The sequence below is a fragment of the Salmo salar genome, chromosome 24 (genome assembly GCF_965601325.2).
Source record: "Salmo salar chromosome 24, fSalSal1, whole genome shotgun sequence".
Taxonomy (NCBI): domain Eukaryota; kingdom Metazoa; phylum Chordata; class Actinopteri; order Salmoniformes; family Salmonidae; genus Salmo; species Salmo salar.
In genome coordinates, this window is record NC_138314.1 from 19,699,403 (window position 1) to 19,721,504 (window position 22,102).

The following is a 22,102-nucleotide window of genomic DNA, read 5'->3' on the forward strand; positions in this document are numbered from 1 at the left end:
CCATCCATTTGGTCCATCAAGAGTCACTTTCATCTGTCCATAAAACCTTTGAGAAATCTGTCTTCAGGTATTTCTTTGCCCAATCTTGACGCTTCAACTTGTGAATCTTATTCAGTGGTGGTCTTGTTTCAGTCTTCTTGACCTTGGCCATGTCTCTGAGCACTTGACACCTTGTACCTCTGAACACTCCAGGTAGGTTGCAGTTCTGGAATACGGTGGCACTGGAGGATAATGGGTTCCTGGTAGTTTGACGTTTAATTATTCTCAAGTCTTTTGCAGTTAATTTGCGCCTTTTCTTCCCCATGCGTTTTTTGCGCCCCAGTTGACTATTCGCAACAAAACGTTTGAATGTCCGGTGGTCACACCTCAATAGTTTAGCTATTTAAAGAGTGTCGCATCCGTCTGAAAGGCATTTTACATTTTTGGCTTTTCAGTGTCAGTTAAATTTCTTTTTCGGCCCATTTTACCTGAGGTAATGAGGCTGCCTAATAATTATGCACACCTTGATATAAGGTGTTATTCACTTTCGCCACACCCTCCCTCATTACACAAATACATATCACCTGAAAATGATTAAATCCAATAAGCATTCAAGTTTATATGGTTTGGAGTTCGAAAATGTGAATAGAAATAATAAGATCAGAATACTCACTTGCCTAATAATTGTGCACGCAGTGTGTGTGTGTATATATATATATAAAGAATTGCCTTTATTTAACTAGGCATGTCAGTTAACGGCCGACCAGGGAACAGTGGGTTAACTGCCTTGTTCAGGGGCAGAACGACAGATTTTTACGTTGTCAGCTCGGGGATTGTCAGCTCAGCTCAGGGATTCAATCCAGCAACTTTTCGGGTTACTGGCCAAATGCTCTAACCACTAGGCTACCTGCCGCCTATTGTTGAGTAACTGTGCCTGAAACCAGAAAAATTACAATGGCTCCCCAAGCTAAATTGCTTAGGCTTTGTGGAAATTGTAAATGTCTCTAATATCAAAAATGTGTCAAATGTTTTTTTTTTTTTTTTGCTGTTACATCAGGTGAGGAGTTGGGCAAATGGAAATGTCAGACGAATATTATATAAAAATTAATTTAAAAAAAAATCGCACTGAAAGCAATATGTAAACTCACAAAGAAAATAACGATAATACTTTTTATTCAAACATTAAGTTGACATTGAATCAGTTGAAAATGTCAGTCTTCTAATTTATGGGCTCAAACAATTCCTTTACTCATAGCCATCCAGTGGAATAACAGAGTAAGGCTGGTGGTAAAGTTGAACCCTTATGATCTTGCTGGTCACATGGTCCTTATCATCTGTGGATGGGCACAATGTTACATCTGTTGGGAAAACAATTAATAAGAAGTCAATAGTTTATCTTCTACAGTTGTCATGGTGCTGGCTAGCCAAATTAGTATAGATTTAGTCTGGATAAAATAAAATCCTGCCCAAGAATTAATGGCAAACCAGCTTTTCAAGATAGCTAGCTCATCTGAGGAGTCACCTGAAGCATGAGAGGAATTGGAGATCGAGGAATACAGCAGTGCTGAGGCAGAGGGCTCGTAATGAGGACGACTGGCTACTATTCTGAACTGTGTGGTGAGCTTTCTGACAACCAGATCTGCTGGAGCATCACCCAAGTGGGTGCTACACAGAATGGAAGAGGAGAAGTCTAGTAGCTATGTCCAATGGCTATAAAAGTCAGGCTGGTTCTCAGACTTGCCCTCTACAAGATCATCAGCAGACACAATCACCATCATCTACCATCCTCTGACCAGCTCCCTCCGCTCAAGCCATAAACTGACCCTCTCCATCTCTCCAGGACGCAGCTTTCAAAGACTTGGCGTCTATTAGTTGACCTGTCATATAATATTGCTTGTTGTTTTTTGCTCTTGAAGCAGTTTGAGATTCTATGAAAAGCACTATAGAAATGAAATACATGATTAATTATAATTTAGCTAACAATGCCAGCTAGCGGTTTTGATTGGAATACATTGGCCTACATTGGGCGGTTTCTATGGTCTCCTTGATTGAAGAGGGGGACTACAATTCAGTGGTGAAGGGGCAGTGAGGAATTCATATCTCAAGAGTATTCCACTAGAGATTCTGGGTTCGAGCCCAGGCTCTGTCGCAGCCCGGCTGCGACCGGGAGGCCCATGGGGCGGCGCACAATTGGCCCATCATCGTCCGGGTTAAGGGAGGGTTTGGCCGGCCGGGATATCCTCGTCTCATCGCGCACTAGCGACACCAGTGGCGGGCCGGGCGCAGTGCATGCTGACACGGTCGCCAGGTGCACTGTGTTTCCTCCGACACATTTGTGCGGCTGGATTCCGGGTTCAATGGGCATTGTGTCAAGAAGCAGTGCGGCTTGGTTGGGTTGTGTTTCGGAGGACGCATGGCTCTCGACCTTCGCCTCTCCCGTACGGGAGTTGCAGCGATGAGACAAGACTGTAACTACTACCAATTGGATACCACAAAATTGGGGAGAATTTTTTATTTTTTTTAATAATAATACAAACGACATCTCGTTCCACAGGTGTCCTACATCTACAGAGAAGGCACGGACTTAGAGACGCCTTGAGCTACCTGCCAACCCCCAGATGACCTGATCCGGCAGCTCAGCTCCTTCTGTTGGCCACCTGCACCTCCCTCTGCTCAAGCCTTGTGCTATTGACTGTCGCTCCATGTGTCAGAGGCTTAAAGTATTCAGAACTTTGTAGTCCAGACCTATACTCATGTCATTCATATTTTTATTTGATGTTTGTTTTGCTTTTCAAGCAGTCTGAGATTTGTTTACTTGTGTGTACTGCAATTCAGCTTTTAGCTGCCAAGTATGGCCTACATGTAAAATGGTTTATAAACTACTACTACTAAAATAAATATCTCAGGTGATGAATTAGAGTGCCTTCAGAAAGTATTCATACCCCTTGACTTAGTCCACAGTTTCTTGTGTTACAGCCTGAATTGTAAATAGATTCAATATTTTTTTTTTCTCACCCATCTATATACAATACCCCATAATGACAAAATGAAAATATGTTTTTAGACATTTTTGCACATTTATTGAAAACGCAGTATTCACACCCCATGCCTCAAAGTATGAAGAGTTGTACTAAGTGATGTGTCGTGTTTGTCCCAAACATAACGCTTTGTATTCAGGACATAAAGATACATTCTTTGCCACATTCTTTGCAGTTTTATTTTAGTGCATTATTGCAAACAAAATGAATGTTTTGTAAAAAAAAAAGTATTCTGTATATTCTTCCTTCTTTTAACTCTGTCATTTGATTAGTATTGTGCAGTAACTACAACGTTGTTAATCCATCCTCAGTTCTCCTATTACAGACATTAAACTCTGCAACTGTTTTATAGTCACCAACGTCCTAATTTACATTTTACATTTTAGTCATTTAGCAGACGCTCTTATCCAGAGCGACTTACAAATTGGTGCATTCACCTATAATATCCAGTGGAACAACCACTTTACAATAGTGCATCTAAATCTTTTAAGGGGGGGGTTAGAAGGATTACTTTATCCTATCCCAGGTATTCCTTGAAGAGGTGGGGTTTCAGGTGTCTCCGGAAGGTGGTGATTGACTCCGCTGTCCTGGCGTCGTGAGGGAGCTTGTTCCACCATTGGGGTGCCAGAGCAGCGAACAGTTTTGACTGGGCTGAGCGGGAACTGTGCTTCCTCAGAGGTAGGGAGGCGAGCAGGCCAGAGGTGGATGAACGGAGTGCCCTTGTTTGGGTGTAGGGCCTGATCAGAGCCTGAAGGTACGGAGGTGCCGTTCCCTTCACAGCTCCGTAGGCAAGCACCATGGTCTTGTAGCGGATGCGAGCTTCGACTGGAAGCCAGTGGAGAGAGCGGAGGAGCGGGGTGACGTGAGAGAACTTGGGAAGGTTGAACACCAGACGGGCTGCGGCGTTCTGGATGAGTTGTAGGTGAAATGGTGAAATCCCTGAGTGGTTTCCTTCCTCTCCCCGACAACTGAGTTAGAAAGGATTCCTCTATCTTTGTAGGGACTGGGTGTATTGATACATCATCCAAAGTGTAATTAATAACTTCACCATGCTCAAAGGGATTTCAATGTCTGTTTTTTTTTTTTTACCCATCTACCAATAAGCAGTGGTATCTGTACTCTACTATCTATATTTTTGACTACTTTTACTTTACTACATTCCTTAAAAGAAAATATTGTACTTTTTACTCCATACATTTTCCTTGATACCCAAAAGTACTCGATACATCTTGAATGCTTAGTAGGACATGAAAATAGTCCAATTCCCTCACTTATCAACAGAACATCCCTGGTCATCCCTACTGCCCCTGATCTGGCAGACTCATTAAAACACACATGCATCATTTGTAAATGATGTCTGAATGTTGGAGTGTGCCCCTTGCTTTCTGTAAATAAAATAAAAACAAGAAAATGGTGCCATCTGGTTTGCTTAATATAAGGACTTTTAAATAATTTATACTTTTACTTTTGATACTTAAGTATATTTTAAACCAAATACTTTAAAACTTTAACCCAAGTAGAATTTTACTGGGTGGCTTTCACTTTTACTTCAGTCATTTTCTATAAAAGGTAGCTTTACTTTTACTCAAGTATGACAGTTGGGTACTTTTTCCACCACTGCCAATAGGTGCCCTTCTTTGCAAGGCACTGGGAAATCTCCATGGTCTTTGTTGCTGAATCTGTGTTGAAATTCACTGCTCGACTGAGGGACCTTACAGATAATTGTATGTGTGGAGTACAGAGATGAGGTAGTCATTCAGAAATCATGTTAAACACTATTATAGCACAAAGAGTGAGTCCATGCAACTTATTATATGTGACATGTTTAGCCAATTTTTACTCCTGAACTTATTTAGGCTTGCCTTAACAAAGGGTCTGAATACTTTTTGATGCAAGACATTTTTGCTTTGAATTTTTAATGAATTTCTAAAAAAAAAATATATATAAAAACATAATTCCACTTTGACATTATGGGGTATTGTGTGTAAGCCAGTGGCACACAATCGCAATAATAAATGTTTAATGGAAAAAGTCAAGTGGTGTGAATACTTTCTGAAGACACTGTATATGATATGCATTTTGACATGGCATGTATTTCAAATGTGAACCACAGTAAAGTTAGATCAAATAGTAATCAGTCTAATCTCTAGCTCAATAGGTAGGACACTCACCCCAGTAAACCTCTGCCCGACCACCGCTGTGGGGTAAGTCCCATTTGGGTCTTCTGGCCATTTCGAATCACTGTAACGTTTAATGGTTTCTAAGGAACAGAAAAGACAACATGTCACGCATAGTAAGTTATCACTGTAGTGACTGCATTTCATATTGCTGTCATAATGGCACGTTACCCCGCCAATGATTAAGTCATTTGGCACAATAAAATACAAGTGGTTATAACAAGATTATTATAGTCACAGACTAACATACCCCTTCACTATGCTGAACCACTGAGGCAATATTCTGCAGGTTCTGGAAGTTCCCTGTGTTGATGGATCCAAATGCTATGATTTCATCACTAATTCGCAAGCCCTATGGGAAAAAAATATAAATGTATCACAACTGAAAAAAAAAACACTCTTAAATAACCCCAAACAAACACACGAAGTAAATAACAATGTCTGTGTTGTAAACAAATTCTATATACGTTTTAGGTCAATCTAGAAACTGTAAACACTCACAGCCTGACAGGCAGGGGAGCCTTGTGAGACAGCATCCACACGGGCAAAGGGAGAGGGCAGGGTGACCTCCTGCTCCATGGACTCAGTCTGGGATTCTGCCTGGTCCTGCTCGCGCTTCGCCTTCTCTAGAGCATGCAGCCTGTGCAGGGCCTCCTCGATTTCCACCATGATGGCTTTGTGATCATTCTGTAGACCTGCCACATTGACAAGGTGGCCATAGTTAGCAGGGGAAAAAAATACAGTAGGCAGTAGCACACACGAACAATGGAACCCCTTACACACTACACTGTAAATAGTTTGTCTGACTGATGTCAAGTAATGTGTCAGTTAAAACATGTTATATTGCATAGCAGTACTACAAGCTCTCTTACAAGAAATACTGTGCCTTGCTGTTCTGATCTGGTACACATTAACATCTGCGCGAGGGAATCCCTCTGCATCAACCAAAGGACCTTCCATTCCAACCTCTTGCTAAAAGAGAACACATACAAATTATTGAAGGGGAATCATATTTCTTGCGTCATATAATAGCCTCACAACACGCACACACACGTTGTTTCTAACGTTAGATAATACAGACTGAATAAAGCTAGCATTGATTGACGTAAATTAGCTACAACTTATTGGAAAAACAACCACATTTGAGCTCGCAAGCTAGCGTTAGCTCGCTAACGTCAGCTGGTCCAAAATGTAAACAAACAACGTATCCATGTAACGTTACCAACTTACATCTTCCAAAACGTCGTAGTAAGCTTTAATTTGTTCTTCAATGGTGTCTTTCTTTTTTATAAGACTTTGGACATCTTCCATTGTTATTGTCGAATTTCCATCGTTGTTTTCCTCCGTCATCTTCATGATTCTCTCTCGTCCGGAAACTCAATAACGACAACTACCAGTCGGTGAATAACAAAAACAAGTCAGACAAGTAAAAATTCTTAGGCCCGGTCGCTATTTCCGGTTTATTCTTCTTCTTCGGTGGGGTTTATCGGCGGTTGGCATCCAATGTTATGGTGCATTACCGCCACCTACTGTACCGGAGTGAGGGCAAGAGACAGGGAGAAACTAAATCCAACCTGCCAGCCCCATAACTCAAAAAAAAAAATGACAAAAATATTTAAGACTATATCTAATGGCGTTCTACTCAATATACTCTTTAAACTAATTTCCTGTATCCCCTTCTCCCTCATACTAAATCTCATCCTCTCTCTTTCCCTCCAATAATGTCCACACTGTATCTACATTTTTTTTTAAAAATACATATATTTCACCTTTATTTAACCTGGTAGGCTTGTTGAGAACAAATTCTCATTTGGAACTGCAACCTGGCCAAGATAAAGCATAGCAGTTCGACACATACAACAAGACAGAGTTACACATGGAATAAACAAAACATACAGTCAATAATGTAGAAAAAAAGAAAACAAAAAGTCTATATACAGTGAGTGCAAATGAGGTAAGATAAGGGAGTTAAGGCAATAAATAGCCCATGGTGGCGAAGAAAATACAATACAGCAATTACACACTGGAATGGTAGGTGTGCAGACGATGAATGTGCAAGTAGAGATACTGGGGTGCAAAGGAGCAAGATAAATAAATACAGTATGGGGATGAGGTAGTTGGATGGGCTGTTTACAGATGGGCTATGTACAGGTGCAGTGATCTGTGAGCTGCTCTGACAGCTGGTGCTTAAAGCTAGTGAGGGAGATATGAGTCTCCAGCTTCAGTGATTTTTGCAGTTCGTTCCAGTCATTGGCAGCAGAGAACTGGAAGGAAAGGCGGGCAAAGGAGGAATTGGCTTTGAGGGTGACCAGTGAGATATACCTGCTGGAGCGCGTGCTACGGATGGGTGCTGCTATGTTGACCAGTGAGCTGAGATAAGGCGGGGCTTTACCTAGCAGAGACTTGTAGATGACCTGGAGCCAGTGGGTTTGGCGACGAGTATGAAGCGAGGGACAGCCAACGAGAGCATACAAGTCGCAGTGGTGGGTAGTATATGGGGCTTTGGTGACAAAACGGATGGCACTGTGACAGACTGCATCCAATTTGTTGAGTAGAGTGTTGGAGGCTATTTTATAAATGACATCGCCGAAGTCGAGGATCGGTAGGATGGTCAGTTTTAAGAGGGTATGTTTGGCAGCATGAGTGAAGGATGCTTTGTTGCAAAATAGGAAGCTGATTCTAGATTGGAGATGCTTAATATGAATCTGGAAGGAGAGTTTACAGTCTAACCAGACACCTAGGTATTTGTAGTTATCCATATATTCTAAGTCGGAGCCGTCCAGAGTAGTGATGCTGGACGGGCGGGCAGGTGCGGGCAGTGATCAGTTGAAGGGCATGCATTTAGTTTTACTTGCATTTAAGAGCAGTTGGAGGCCACGGAAGGAGAGTTGTATGGCATTGAAGCTCGTCTGGAGGTTAGATAACACAGTGTCTAAAGAAGGGCCAGAAGTATACAGCATGATGTTGTCTGGGGGCCTCCCGGGTGGCGCAGTGGTCTAAGGCACTGCATTGCAGTACTAGCTGTGCCACCAGAGACTCTGGGTTCGAGCCCAGGCTCTGTCGCAGCCGGGAGGTCCATGGGGCAATGCACAATTGGCCCAGCGTCGTCTGGGTTAGGGAGGGTTTGGCCGGCAGGGATATCCTTGTCTCATCGCGCACTAGCAACTGCTGTGGCGGGCCGGGTGCAGTGCACGCTGACCAGGTCGCCAGGTGCACTGTGTTTCCTCCGACACATTGGTGCGGCTGGCTTCCGGGTTGGATGTGCATTGTGTCAAGAAGCAGTGCGGCTTGGTTGGGTTGTGTTTCGGAGGACGCATGGCTCTCGACCTTCGCCTCTCCCGAGTCCGTACGGGAGTTGCAGCGATGAGACAAGACTGTAACTACTACCAATTGGATACCACGAAATTGGGGAGAAAAAGGGGTAAAAAAAAGACTGGTGTCGTCTGTGTAGAGGTGGATCAGAGAATCACCAGCAGCAAGAGCGACATCATTGATGTATACAGAGAAGAGAGTCGGCCCGAGAATTGAACCCTGTGGCACCCCCATAGAGGCTACCAGAGGTCCGGAAGGCCCTCCAATTTGACACATTGAACTCTATCAGAGAAGTAGTTGGTGAACCAGACAAGGCAATCATTTGAGAAATCAAGGCTGTTGAGTCTGCCAATAAGAATGTGGTGATTGACAGTGTCGAAAGTCTTGGCCAGGTCGATGAATACGGCTGCACAGTCATCATCTAGGACCTTGAGCGTGGCTGAGGTGCACCCATGACCGGCTCTGAAACCAGATTGCATAGCGGAGAAGGTACGGTGGGATTCGAAATGGTCGGTAATCTGTTTGTTAACTTGGCTTTCGAAGACCTTAGAAAGGCAGGGTAGGATAGATAGGTCTGTAGCAGTTTGGGTCTAGAGTGTCTTTGAAGAGCGGGATGACCGCAGCAGCTTTCCAATCTTTGGGAATCTCAGACGATACGAAAGAGAGGTTGAACAGGCTAGTGATAGGAGTTGCAACAATTTCGGCAGATAATTTTAGAAAGAGAGGGTCCAGATTGTCTAGCCCGGCTGATTTGTAGGGGTCCAGATTTTGCAGCTCTTTCAGAACATCAGCTTTGGGTGAAGGAGAAATGGGGGAGGCTTGGGCAAGTTGCTGTGGGGAGTGCAGGGCAGTTGACCGGGGTAGGGGTCGCAAGGTGGAAAGTCTGACCAGCCGTAGAAAAATGCTTATTGAAATTCTCAATTATAGTGGATTTATCGGTGGTGACAGTGTTTCATACATGCTCCACGGTCTCTGTTTCCTGGCAATACTCACATTTTCCTGTTGGATGCTTTCCTATCACATGTAAGGTCTTATTCAACTGGCTGTGTCCCACCCTTGATCTTGTAAATATAGCCTCCTCTCTTCTGTCCCTTCCTGCCGTTCTCCCCTCCCCAACTTTCCTCTGTACTTGAAATAAATGCCTGCCCTTAGTATCTCTATTCCACTGCTCCTGCCATTTCTCCACCATCACTGTTTATATCATGCTTTTTGCCTCTGCCTTGCTCATTGAAACTACCACATCAACATCCCCACTACTTAGTGCTTGTTTAGCCAGTACATCAACAGTCTCGTTCCCCTCCACTCCCACATGAGCTGGGACCCATGTAAATATTAACTGTATACCCATTTGTTTACTCCTGCCATGGGTTTGTAGCTTAACTTACTCCAACCACTGCAAGGCCAACAGAATGGCCATCATCTCAGCTGTATATAAAGCCAGATGATCTGTAATACGTTTCCTGACTCTCACTCCACATTCCTGCAGTACAAATGCTGACCTAGTACGTCCTGTCCTTGGATCTTTTGAACCATCTGTGTAAATGGCCACAAAATTCTGATACACAGTATCAAGTCTTTTCTTAAACAAATAAGATGGATCAACAGCCTCTTTATCTTTCTGTAGTCTCTCCAACACTTCTAGAACTACTACTGGAGGTGGGAGTAGCCATGGTGGATTTACAGGAATAGCTACCATTGGACTAAACTCCCTTCCATACAGTCCCATCTCCTTCGCCTGGGTATTACCCACCCACCCAAAGCTTGTGTTCTGTCTTCACTCATGTTCCCAGCATGCCTGTAAAATGCCTGTAAAATCCCTGAGATAACCATGTCTCTCTCTGTAGGCTGACCCAATAATGAATTGTCAGCTGCTGTCTCCTAATATGCAATGGCATTTCCCCCATCTCCACCTGTAGTGCAGCCACTGGGGACGTCCAAAATACATATTCTGAGTCCTTGTCCCTGTATGACATCTAGCCTTTCCAATGATGTCCGGGCTGCCGAACCATACGCTATACTTCCAGTCTATTACAGATCGGATCACTGCAACATATATGGTCTTCAATGAGGCACGCCCAGCCCCACAATCCTTCCCTGTCAGATAGAGTGCATCACATTTAGTACCTTTCCCACCACTCTCAATGTGTTCTGCCCAGGTCATTCTAGTATCAAAGTATACCTCAAGGAACCTGAAGGCCCCCACGCTCTCCAAGTTTCTCCCATATAACCTCAAGCATACCTCATCTCACACCTTCCTCCTGGTAAAGAACACTGTCTGTTCTCTACAGAGAACCTGAATCCCCACATTAATGTCCACCACTCTACCTCATAAATTGCTTCCTGTACCTTCCTGACTATACAGTATATGGCACATTTCTTCCTCTCTTCCATAAGGCCCCATCATCTGCAAATAACAACCTCCCAATATCCGGCTGTACCTGAGAGTAAACATCATTGATCATGATTGAGAACAACAGAGGAGTAATCACACTCCACTGTGGTGTACCATTATCCACCATGTAGCTGCCTGAGAGAGACTTCCCCACTGTCATGTCTGACAGTTCAATAAAACATATTCTTTAGCTAAATGCATTCTTGTTCAGCAAAGCAGTCTTAATTCCTGGTAATATAAAATAACTTGTCACACTTCATCAGTTTTCCCTCTACCGTTACCACTTCAGCTACCAAAATCTAGCCTCTTCACCACTGGATAACTGTGTAACGTCCCGGAGCGAAGAGGCTACCCAAATTCAAAACCTAGTCATCGAATACATTACAAATACAGACCAGACTCAGAGAAAGAACGCCAGCTGTTCAAATTAGTTTACCAAGAAATACTCTACATATACAAAAGTATGTGGACACCCCTTCAAATTACTAGATTTGGCTATTTCAGCAACACCTGTTACTGACAGATGTATAAAAATTGAGCACACCGCCATGCCATCTCCATAGACAAACATTGCCAGTAGAATGGATTTACTGAAGAGCTCAGTTACTGCCCTGGTCAACTGTAAGTACTGTTATTGTGAAGTGGAAACGTTTAGGAGCAACAACATCTCAGCCGCGAAGTGGTAGGCCACACAAGCTCACAGAACTATTATTGTTGACGATATATAGTTTTGGCAATTTTGCAATATTTTTGCGCTAGCTTGCTATACCTTCACCAGAACACCACTATTTTTCCTTCATAATTTGTTGTCAATCTTCTTTTTAATAGGGATCCAATTTTTTCAGACCCTTTATTTCTATGACTGATCAAAACTCTCTCTCGTCCTTCTACATGTGGTGAGCAATATGTATGAAACACAAATCGCAATAAAATCACAGTATCAAATCACAATACATATAGAATTTAGAGAATCGCAATGCATATCGTATTGGCACCTGGGTGATTGTCATGAAACCAGTTTTAACCATGCCAGTAGCAAGAAAACGAACAAACAGATAAAAAGAAAATAGTACCACAATAGAATAACAATAACGAGGGTATATACAAGGAGAACCGATACAGAGTCACTGTACTGCGGTACGAGGAAGTTGGGGTGATATGTACATGTAGGTTTGGTCAGGTGATTGATTGAAGTACTATGTACATGTATTATTGCAGTAAAAAGTGTCTGATATGTTTGACATTACCATAACACTCTTTCAAGTTGCTGTAAATACTACAATAGGCTTGGATGTTTTTTTTTTTTTACATAGTATCTCATAGAAATACTTTGATTATTCTTTGTATGATAACTAGTTTAAAATATATCGCTAATTCTGTACCTTTCCATCATTTTCACCCTAATTATTCATTTACAAAATATACAGGACGTGACTCTTATTCTGAAGGATCCCAGAAATCCGTGACCTGGAAGTACTTGTTTCACAGAGGTGGTTTGATTTGCTTCTGGAAAGGCTTTCCACTCGATGTTGGAACATTGCTTGCTTCCATTCAGCCACAAGAGCATTAGTGAGGTCAGGAACTGATGTTGGGCGATTAGGCCTGGCACGCAGTCAGCATTCCAATTCATCCTGAAGGTGTTCGATGGGGTTGAAGTCAGGACTCAGTGCAGGCCAGTAAAGTTCTTCCACACCGATCTTGACAAACCATTTCTGTATGGACCTTGCTTTGTACATGGGGGCATTGTTATGCTGAAACAGGAAAAGGCAATCCCCAAACTGTTGCCACAAAGTTGGAAGCAAATAATCATCTAGAATCATTGTAGGCTGTAGCGTTAAGATTTCCTTTCACTGGAACTAATGGGCCTAGCCAGAACCATGAAAAACAGCCCCAGACCATTATTCCTCCTCCACTAAACTTTACAGTTGGCCCTAAGCATTGGGACAGGTAGCCTTCTCCTGGCATCCGCCAAACCCAGATTTGTCCGTTGGACTGCCAGACGGTGAAGCATGAATCATCACTCCAGATAACACGTTTCCACTGCTCCAGCATCCAATGGCGGCGAGCTTTATACCACTCCAGCCGATGCTTTGCGCATGGTGATCTTAGGCTTGTGCGAGGCTATTCGGCCATGGAAGTCCATTTCATGAAGCTCCAGACTAACAGTTCTTGTGCTGATGTTGCTTCCGGAGGCAGTTTGGAACTTGGTAGAACGTGTTGACGATTTTTACTCGCTTCAGCACTCGGTGTTCCCGCTCTGTGAGCTTGTGTGGCCTACCACTTCGTGGCTGAGCCGTTGTTGCCCCTGGATGTTTCCATAATAACATCACTTACAGTTGACCGGGGCAGCTCTAGCAGAGCAGAAATCTGACTTGTTGGAAAGGTGGCATCCTATAATGGTGCCACATTTAAAGTCACTGAGCTCTTCAGTAAGGCCATTCTACTGCCAATGTTTGGCTTTGGAGATTGCATGGCTGTGTGTTCGATTTTATACACCTGTCATTTACAGGTGTGGCTGAAATAGCCGAATCTACTAATTTGAAGCCGTGTCCACATATTTTTTGTATATATATATATATATATATATATATACACACACACACACACACACACACACCAAGGTACTGGTGCAAATACCATGATATTTTCCTGGCATGGCAGTACAAAAAATTACCATGTCAGGAAATACCATGGTATTTTCCTGCCTAGGATAGTGACCAAAAACCATGATCGTACCATGGTATTAAGGGGTAATAATCAGCTGCCTGGCTGATGACCACCGCGGTAACTAGTGACGACCAATGACACCAGGAAAAACATTTAATTTAATCTTTATGGAATTAGTTTTCATTCCACAAATGGTAAGAGGGTATTGTAAGAAAAAAAGCAACAACTCAGAATGTTGGTATGAGTGGATGCAAAAATGTATAGAAATTCATATTAAGGAATATTAGGCCAGATTTATTGATTAACAAATTCTGTATTTAAAAGTATCAAAAACATGCATGTACAAATGGTGAGATGTGACATTTTTTTTCAACAAATTGTAGCCATTATCTTTTGTGATTTTAAACCCAGAGCCATATGCTGGATTCATGACGGAAACTCGGAACCTCAGAGTAAAAATGTACCTAGGTTATTTGTGTAGAGCTTCCCATTGGTTTATTCTGATACTGTCTGAGTGGGAAACTCGGGTATTATCGTTTCCAAGTCAAACATGTCTGAGTTTCCTAGTTCCGACATGTCATGAATCAAGCATTAGCGCTTCCTAAACCATTGGTGGCCAACTCTGTTGTAGTGGTGTGGTGCAGGCTTTTGTTCCTTTGTTATTTTGATAAGTTCAATCAGGTGTGTTACTGCTTGCCTGAAACAAAAACCTGCACCCACACAAGCCCTCTGTGTATTAGTGACCATCCCCGGCCTAAACCAATATTTCCACTTGACATAACCTGCGGTTTACCAAGGAGGGTGATACAGTAATACCTTACCAAAAGAAAACCGTGGTAATCTTTAAATAAAACTTTCCAATTACAAAGGTCCATGTACAGTATTCATTTGCATGTCACGTTGATGGCTTGAGTTTCTTCTTCTTTGACTTCACCACCTGGGGCAATGGAATTTTGAAGGCAGTCCTACAAGGAAAAGGCATTTGAAGATGACTAAACACATTTTCACAGAAACAAAAAAATAATTACCACCTGTTTCTACTTCCCCTAATGTCTATTACAACAAGAGTAAAGGTCTGTAGTACTCACTCGCACGTTGTGCAGATGGGACTGAAGTTGCAGAATACTTCAAGAGAATAGGGTTTGTTCATTAGAAATTAAATCATTATACAACTGCAAATGTTCACAACTTTTATACAATGAAAAAACAAAATAACTCACTTGACAAACACACTGAGCAGACATAACCAATCTCAATGAGGTTTCTGTGGCAAAAGCATGCTGCTCTGTAATCCACATGTACAGGAGGTGGCAGCACCAGTTGGGAGCGTTGGTCAGAGTCTGGCAGGAATACCCACTACAGGTAAAATAGAATGGAACCAATGTCACACAAAACATAAGACATAAAAGCTAATCAAAAGCTAATCTCTGATATCATTTTTATCCTCACCAGAAGATATTGTGCCAAGGCAATCTTCTGTGGTATCTTCAAGTACAATCCTCCAGTTATGTCACAGGCCTGTTAAGACAAATGCAGTAGAAAATGGTGAACCTGAAAATGTTTGTGCACATCTATATGATAAAGCAATCAAAACTTGCCTGTTGGAGGAGACCTGAGTCCGAGTCTAACACACAGGCGTCTATTAGGATGCTCTGTAACAAGACAAGACAAAATACAGGCACCGTTTCTTTATTAATCATATGCTAAAGAAAGCGAAAGCTGAGAAGAAAGTAATTTTACCTGCTTCTGGGCAGCGAAAATCACATTCATGAAGTTCATGTATTGCAAGGCACAGTCTTCCGCTGCTTTAACGACCTATTCCGCAAAAACACAAAACAAATATTCAAACCACTCACCAAAGGAGTAAGCTACCCTTGTGAAACTGACTCCAGTGAGGTCTTACCAATATCCTTGACTTCATTTCTTGTCCGGCTGAAAAAAAAGCAGGGAAACATATGACTGAAAACCATGACTTGTATAATGACCATTACAAAATTGTAAGATTAAATCTGATGGAATTTATTAACACTTTATTAGCCTAGTAATTGAAATGCTCTGAATACCTTCCAGCTCCTTTGCGACTCTATGGATATCTGAATATTGAAAGTAAAAGAAACATACAAGCATCCAGCTCAAATTTGATGAGGGGGATTTTATTTCTAATTTACAAATCGACAAAACACCAAAGAAAACCAACCATTTAAAAATAATTCAGTTTTCTAGAACCCTCTTCCCGACAACTAAAGGTCTGAAGCTTCTGCGCATGTGCGTGATTCTCTACTTCACGCAGTTTCTGCTCTACTCATTCGGCTTCCCAGAGAACAGGCAACTCTGGCAAATGGTGCTCATTTAATAAAGTTGGATTAAAGCTGAATCAATGTCTGCAAGATCACATAATGACAGTATTCTGCACAACAGAACTGAATATAATAGCATAGTATAACATTATTGTAAGACACAAAAAAAACATTTATGATTTTTTCCCCCCTTATGATATTGTGTGAATGGTCGTATTAAATACATTTTTTAAGTGTGAAATGTCAATCAGTTTCATGGGGATATATATTTAGATGTTCTTGAGTTATCAACAGTGTTGTTCTAAAGTAGCCTACAGGGTTGTTTTGAATTATGTACGGTGACTAAATTTAGAACAGATGGTGTTAAACTAGCATACCTGTGTTTTGTTTCAATCAAAGCACATATTTTGTCTAGTGGCGCATGCTGTTGAGTTTTGGCCGCACAAGAGAAAAATGGGACCAGTCGCACAATCATTCTAAAATCTCATAAATGATTTATTTTCATTTTCTTAAATGAACGTTATACTTTGCTATTATATTTGGTTCTGTTATGTTGACTACTATCATTATGTGATCTTGCAGACATTGATTCAGCTTTGACCTAACTTTATTAAATGAGCACCCTTCGCCAGAGCAGCCTATACTCTGGGCAGCCGAACGAGTAAAGCAGAGAATCCTGCATATGCGCAGAAAGTTCTGATCTTTAGTTGTCGGGAAAGGATTCCAGAGACTCTGATGTGCAGCCTTGGCCAACATAATTTCAGGGAAATTGATTAATATCTTCTCTAAGATGGTGATTATGCTGCTGTTCTAATGGAAATGCATTGTAATGACTAAGTATTTTAATGGAAAGGATACAGCAGAGAGCTTTAGCAAGTGATCCCGCCAATAGTGTGTCTGTCTGGTTTCCCTTCACTTCAGCTGAAAAACATAAAAGTGAGGATCTTCTAAGAGTACACAAAGGGAGTTGACAAACACTGCTAACTGTGTTATTTTTTGGCAACGCACAGGGAAATTATTCTGCACTTACTTCTTGACATGAGATTCTTGATCTCTTCTGCAATGAAGTCATTGGCAACTGACAATAGCTCATACTTGCCATCCCCACTAGTTGATGCATTGTCATCCCCATGACCATCTCCAGATTTCCAGAGCTTACAAGGATACAGAAAATGACTGCAGCATATGACAAGGGAGGAAGAGAGACATTTGTAATTAGATTGGAACATGAAATCACAGGACAGAAACCAGCATTTATAAGTATTCTGTGTATCTACTAACAAGTTTGATTACCTTTCCTGACAATGGCTGGCAATTATGGCCAGCTTGTTGGTCCTAGTCATGACCAGGTGGGAGTTACCCATCACCATGACTGCATCCAGACACTTGGAAAGGGTGAACTAGAGAGGAGAAATACAAATCAAGCATATCTCAGTCTAATTTATTCTTTGAAGTAGAGGCTAACTCTGTAGACAATTGCACAATTAATAATAGTTAAATACCTGAGGTTCTCGATTAGCTTGCTGACCCCACCATATGGGATTGACATCCACAACAATGACCAGAAGACTTACTTCATCCTCTGCAGACAAACACATAAGTTAGCTTGACAGGTGGCTATTGTTGTTATGAAAATAACTAACTTATGCCTTTTCTCATGCATTCCTTTTATATGAGTGATTAGTACTACACCAACGTTACTAATTGCTAGCTAGCTAGTGATTAGCACAAACTAGCCAATGTTAGCTAGCTAGCCAGCTATGTCATTCCTTCATAAAACGAATTCAATGCCAGCAAGCTTGTAAGCCAATGTTTTCACTACATATAAATATATATATATATATATGTTACACATGCAATGTTTTAACATATTCATTATTGTTTGAAATTATGGTTTATTATGGTTAAATCTCTATTATGGTGAATTCACTTACCCGACGCCATCACCATAAGTTAACATTGCTAACTCCTCCAGCGTACCCAAACTAAAGACCTGCCCATTTCTCCCTAAAACAACCAATAAGAAATGAGGTGTACATCATCAAATTGCGACGTCTGATATTTATGCCGCGTTTAAAACACCTTGGATCTCGGAAATCTCTGACTTCCGAGCGTTCCCGACAACTTGGAACTCGGGGAAAAATGAGCTCGGACTGAGAAAAAGGACCGTGCTATTGGGACGTCTCTATCCCATTGAAGCTTACATTTAACATAGTTAGAGCAGAGTTTCTCAAATTCGGTCCTCAAGTGCCCGTTTTGGTTTTTGCCCTAGCACTACACAGCTGATTTAAATAATAAACTAATCATCAAGTTTTGATCATTTGAATCAACAATGTAGTGTTTTTTCCGAATTCCCAGTTGTCGGGAACGCACTGAAGTCGGAGATTTCCGAGTTCCCAGTTGTTTTGAACGCGGAATCCATCCCAAGAAATGAGCAAACATTTACCTTAAACCCAGTATAAGTGTGACAGAATTTGCTATTAAACGTATTTTATTTGACGCAAATCAAGGATTGTCTTTTCTCAGTCCAAAACGTAAGAAGCTACACTTGAAAGAGCATAATTCGCGTCAGAGGAGGAAAAACGTGTCTGTTTAATGCGCGCGAGCAAGTACATGACTAGTAGCTCGCTAACGTTAGATAGCTGGAGAACGAAGGACTAGGTAGCGTAGTTGTCAGGAAAAATCCATCTGGCACATACTAGGTTAGCTGGCTAGAAAGTTTATTCTACAAATATTCAGGTATCATCTGGGCCGTTTTCTGCTTTTGTTGAGGTGGGGACTTGTTTGACAGAATGGACAAAGATGGTGAGTTTAGGTGTCATTGATGAACTTGATGAGTAGACATGCTTCTCATATGGTCCCCCATAGGAATATATACATGGTCTTGCCTGCAGTTGATTTCATGGGGGTTGTTTCCATGTATGCACAACACACTATTCACTTTTTAGTGAGAGTGTAATCAAGTAGATTTGCACTTCTATATAGATCATGTTTCCATATGACTGACTTGCCCATGGCCATCTCCTTTCAGAGCTGGTGGAGTACTTCAGGACACAAATGAGACAGGACCCTGAGGTACCCTCTGCTGTAGCAGCAATCCGCACTCTCCTGGAATTCCTCAAAAGAGACCAAAGTCAGATTTACTTTCAGACAAGACATTACTTTTCTACCCTCCTTCATTTGTTATACTGATGTGTAGTGAATCAAGAGGCAAATCTTTTGTCTGATGGTTACTGAATTCAAGATATTTTCCTCATCACTGCTGAAGGGTTGGTACTCGATTTGTCAATTATTAGCAAATAGACAAGTTGTGGTATTGATTGGCTGGGTGCTTTATGTCCCTGAGCAGGTGAGACCATCCTGGGCCTGAGAGAGAACCTGACCCAGACCATTAGGTGTCTGGAGGAGGCGGACTCCTCTGTGGCTGTCTCGTCTGGTGGCGAACTGTTCCTCCGCTTCATCAGCCTCACATCACTGGAGCACCCTGTGAGTAGAGGGCTATCACCTATCCCTCTTGCTGCAACACCTAGGCTACTCTTATACACTCCGAGCCCACTTTACTGTGATTTTACATGTATTCAATGGTGAGAGTACTTTGAGTTGTACAACGTACCATCATGATTTGAGATGTCATTCTCAGAAATGTTTTATTTGTCCCCCGAACAGGATCTCTCTCAATGCAAGAAAGTTATGGTAGAGAGAGGAGAGCTCTTTCTAAAGAAAATATCCCTTTCCAGGAGTAAAGTAGCAAAACTGTGCCATATCTTTATCAAGGATGGAGCTGTAAGTATTTCTATAGAATTTAGTTTTTTGAATGAAGTCTCAAACCCGCTCCACTGGAATACATGGTGATTCTGCCTCTGACAAACACTGTGTTCTCTATTGCCATTCACAGAAAATATTGACACACTCCTCCTCCCGGGTGGTTCTTAGGGTACTGGCGAATGCAGCAGCCGCCAAGAAACGCTTCATTGTCTACGTCACTGAGTCACAACCAGACTCTGCAGGGTGTGTGCTCAACACAAACGCATGCATATGTATAATACCAAACTAAGCAAACCCTAGAGAGGAACTTGAAAGAATATTCACAAGTATACTTTCGTCTCTTTCCAGACAAAAAATGGCAGACAAATTACGCAACCTAAACATTCCGGTCACAGTGGTTCTTGATGCTGCAGTGGGGTAAATATCAAAATCATTTGTTGAGTCATGAAATTATATAAATCAGATTGAGATCTCAGCTCAATCATACTATTATTTTTTTGAAGGACCTTAAAATTACTGTTTTAATAATACCCACTTTTGATTTATACAGGTAGTCTATATGAAGGAAGTAGTCAGTGAAAACCATGTCTCTTATTAGTACTGAAAATAGTGTGTTTTGTTAAAGGTATATCATGGAAAAGGTGGATCTGGTGATTGTGGGTGCAGAGGGAGTGGTGGAAAGTGGTGGCATTATCAACAAGGTACTGTGTATATTCTGAATTGGATAACACACCAATCAGACACATTCTGGACAATCTTATGTTTGTCATTGGATGATGTTACCATTTACAACACATCATGGGTTACCCTATGTTCTGCAACCCACTTGACAGATTGGCACCTATCAACTGGCTGTGTGTTCCAAGGCTCACAACAAGCCTTTCTACGTTGTGGCAGAAAGCTTCAAATTTGTCAGACTCTACCCTCTAAACCAGCAAGATGTCCCAGACCGATTTAAGGTAATTGCACTCATCTTTAATTTACAATCTGTAGAAACTGAGAATGAGGCAGAATGTTTGTCAAACATTACAGCACAGTTAAAGTATATTGCAACTAGAAAATCAAAAGTGGATGGTTTTCAGAGATAGATGGGAGGATTGAGGGTAGCTGAAGGGTGGGACTAAACAAATACAAATTAAAAGATAAATGTAAAATATACCGTTTCCGTAAAGTGTAGTATGTATACGGAACAAAAATATAAATGCAACAATTTCAATGATTTTGAGTTAGAAGGAAATCAGTCAATTGAAATAAATTAGGCCCTAATCTATGGATTCATATAAATGGGCAAGGATGCAGCCATGGGTAGGACTGGGGAGCCACCCACTGGGGAGCCAGGCCCAGCCAGTCATTCGTTTTTCCCCACAACAGGGCTTTATTACAGACAGAACTACTCCTCAGTTTCATCAGCTGTCCGGGTGGCTGGTCTCAGACCATCCAGCAGGTGAAGTAGCCGGATGTGGTGGTCCTGGGCTGGTGTGGTTACACATGGTCTGCGGGTTGTGAGGCTGGTTGGGAGTACTACCAAATTCTGTAAAACGACAGAGGCGGCTTATAGTAGAGAAATTAACATTCAATTCTCTGGCATCAGCTCTGGTGGACATTCCTGCAGTCCACATGCCATTTAAGCTCCCTCAACTTGAGACAACTGCACATTTGTGTCCTTTTGTCCCCAGCACAAGTTGCACCTGTGTAATGATCATGCTGTTTAATCAGCTTTTTGACATGCCACATCTGTCAGGTGGATGGATTTTCTTGCACAACATTTGAGAAATAAACACTGTGTGCGTATGGAACATTTCTGGGATCTTATTTCAGCTCATGAAACATGGGACCAACACTTTACATATTGCATTTATTTTTGTTCAGTACAAGCTGTTAATAGAAGCTAAGTATTGTCCATTATTTTACTCTAATTAGGGAAGGTAGAATCAGTAAAATAAATTAAACATTTGAAATCTATGGGGGATTGGAAATGATGCAGACAATTATTGATAGAACCCACAATCTACAATATTAAAGCTGTTCCACCCCTAAAAACAATTAAAAGTCATTGGGCTGTAGTTATTTTATGTGCTAACTTGTGGTCTCACTTTACTCTCTCAGTATAAAGCAGACACTCTGAAGGCAGTGGAAGATCTAGCACAAGAACACCCCATGATTGACTACACACCGCCATCGCTGATTACACTTCTCTTCACAGACCTGGGGGTTCTCACTCCTTCCGCAGTCAGTGACGAACTTATTAAGCTGTACTTGTAAACCATCACTAGAATACAATAAACACCATCAAATGGATTCATTTAATTCAGATATGAACAAGTCACCTTTCAATATGCATATCACTAATAACATTAAACCCATAGTGAGTCAAGACATAATTCAAGGATTTTATTAGTCTTGGATTTAAGGAGAAACTCACAAAAATCAGGTGTTTTACTTTGTGTGTGTGAACATTTGCCCCCTACTTGCTTT

The 22,102-nt window shown here is 41.6% G+C and overlaps 3 protein-coding genes across 3 annotated transcripts; 1 reads left to right on the forward strand and 2 right to left on the reverse strand.

Moving 5' to 3' along the window:
• Window positions 1–1,119: 1,119 nt before the first annotated feature.
• Window positions 1,120–6,573, reverse strand: psmd9 (proteasome 26S subunit, non-ATPase 9). The gene is given in 6 exon segments (NM_001141185.1): window positions 1,120–1,337; window positions 5,189–5,277; window positions 5,445–5,546; window positions 5,696–5,889; window positions 6,067–6,166; window positions 6,425–6,573. Coding segments are annotated over 6 exon segments (639 nt in total). The 5' UTR covers window positions 6,551–6,573; the 3' UTR covers window positions 1,120–1,309.
• A 7,265-nt stretch (window positions 6,574–13,838) lies between these two features.
• Window positions 13,839–17,897, reverse strand: gtf2h3 (general transcription factor IIH, polypeptide 3). Its single transcript, XM_014171356.3, has 13 exons — window positions 17,797–17,897; window positions 17,365–17,444; window positions 17,156–17,262; window positions 16,893–17,038; window positions 16,721–16,783; window positions 15,629–15,658; window positions 15,469–15,497; window positions 15,306–15,380; window positions 15,164–15,217; window positions 15,015–15,083; window positions 14,786–14,921; window positions 14,654–14,690; window positions 13,839–14,530 (listed from the first exon to the last, which is right to left on the reverse strand). Exons 1-13 carry the CDS (start codon window positions 17,810–17,812, stop codon window positions 14,461–14,463), a joined length of 912 nt encoding a protein of 303 aa, XP_014026831.1. The 5' UTR covers window positions 17,813–17,897; the 3' UTR covers window positions 13,839–14,460.
• A 381-nt stretch (window positions 17,898–18,278) lies between these two features.
• On the forward strand, window positions 18,279–21,925 carry LOC106585290 (translation initiation factor eIF2B subunit alpha). The gene is made up of 9 exons (XM_014171357.3): window positions 18,279–18,667; window positions 18,894–18,995; window positions 19,212–19,348; window positions 19,529–19,645; window positions 19,758–19,870; window positions 19,976–20,044; window positions 20,253–20,328; window positions 20,461–20,586; window positions 21,734–21,925. Exons 1-9 carry the CDS (start codon window positions 18,655–18,657, stop codon window positions 21,887–21,889), a joined length of 909 nt encoding a protein of 302 aa, XP_014026832.1. The 5' UTR covers window positions 18,279–18,654; the 3' UTR covers window positions 21,890–21,925.
• Window positions 21,926–22,102: the final 177 nt, after the last annotated feature.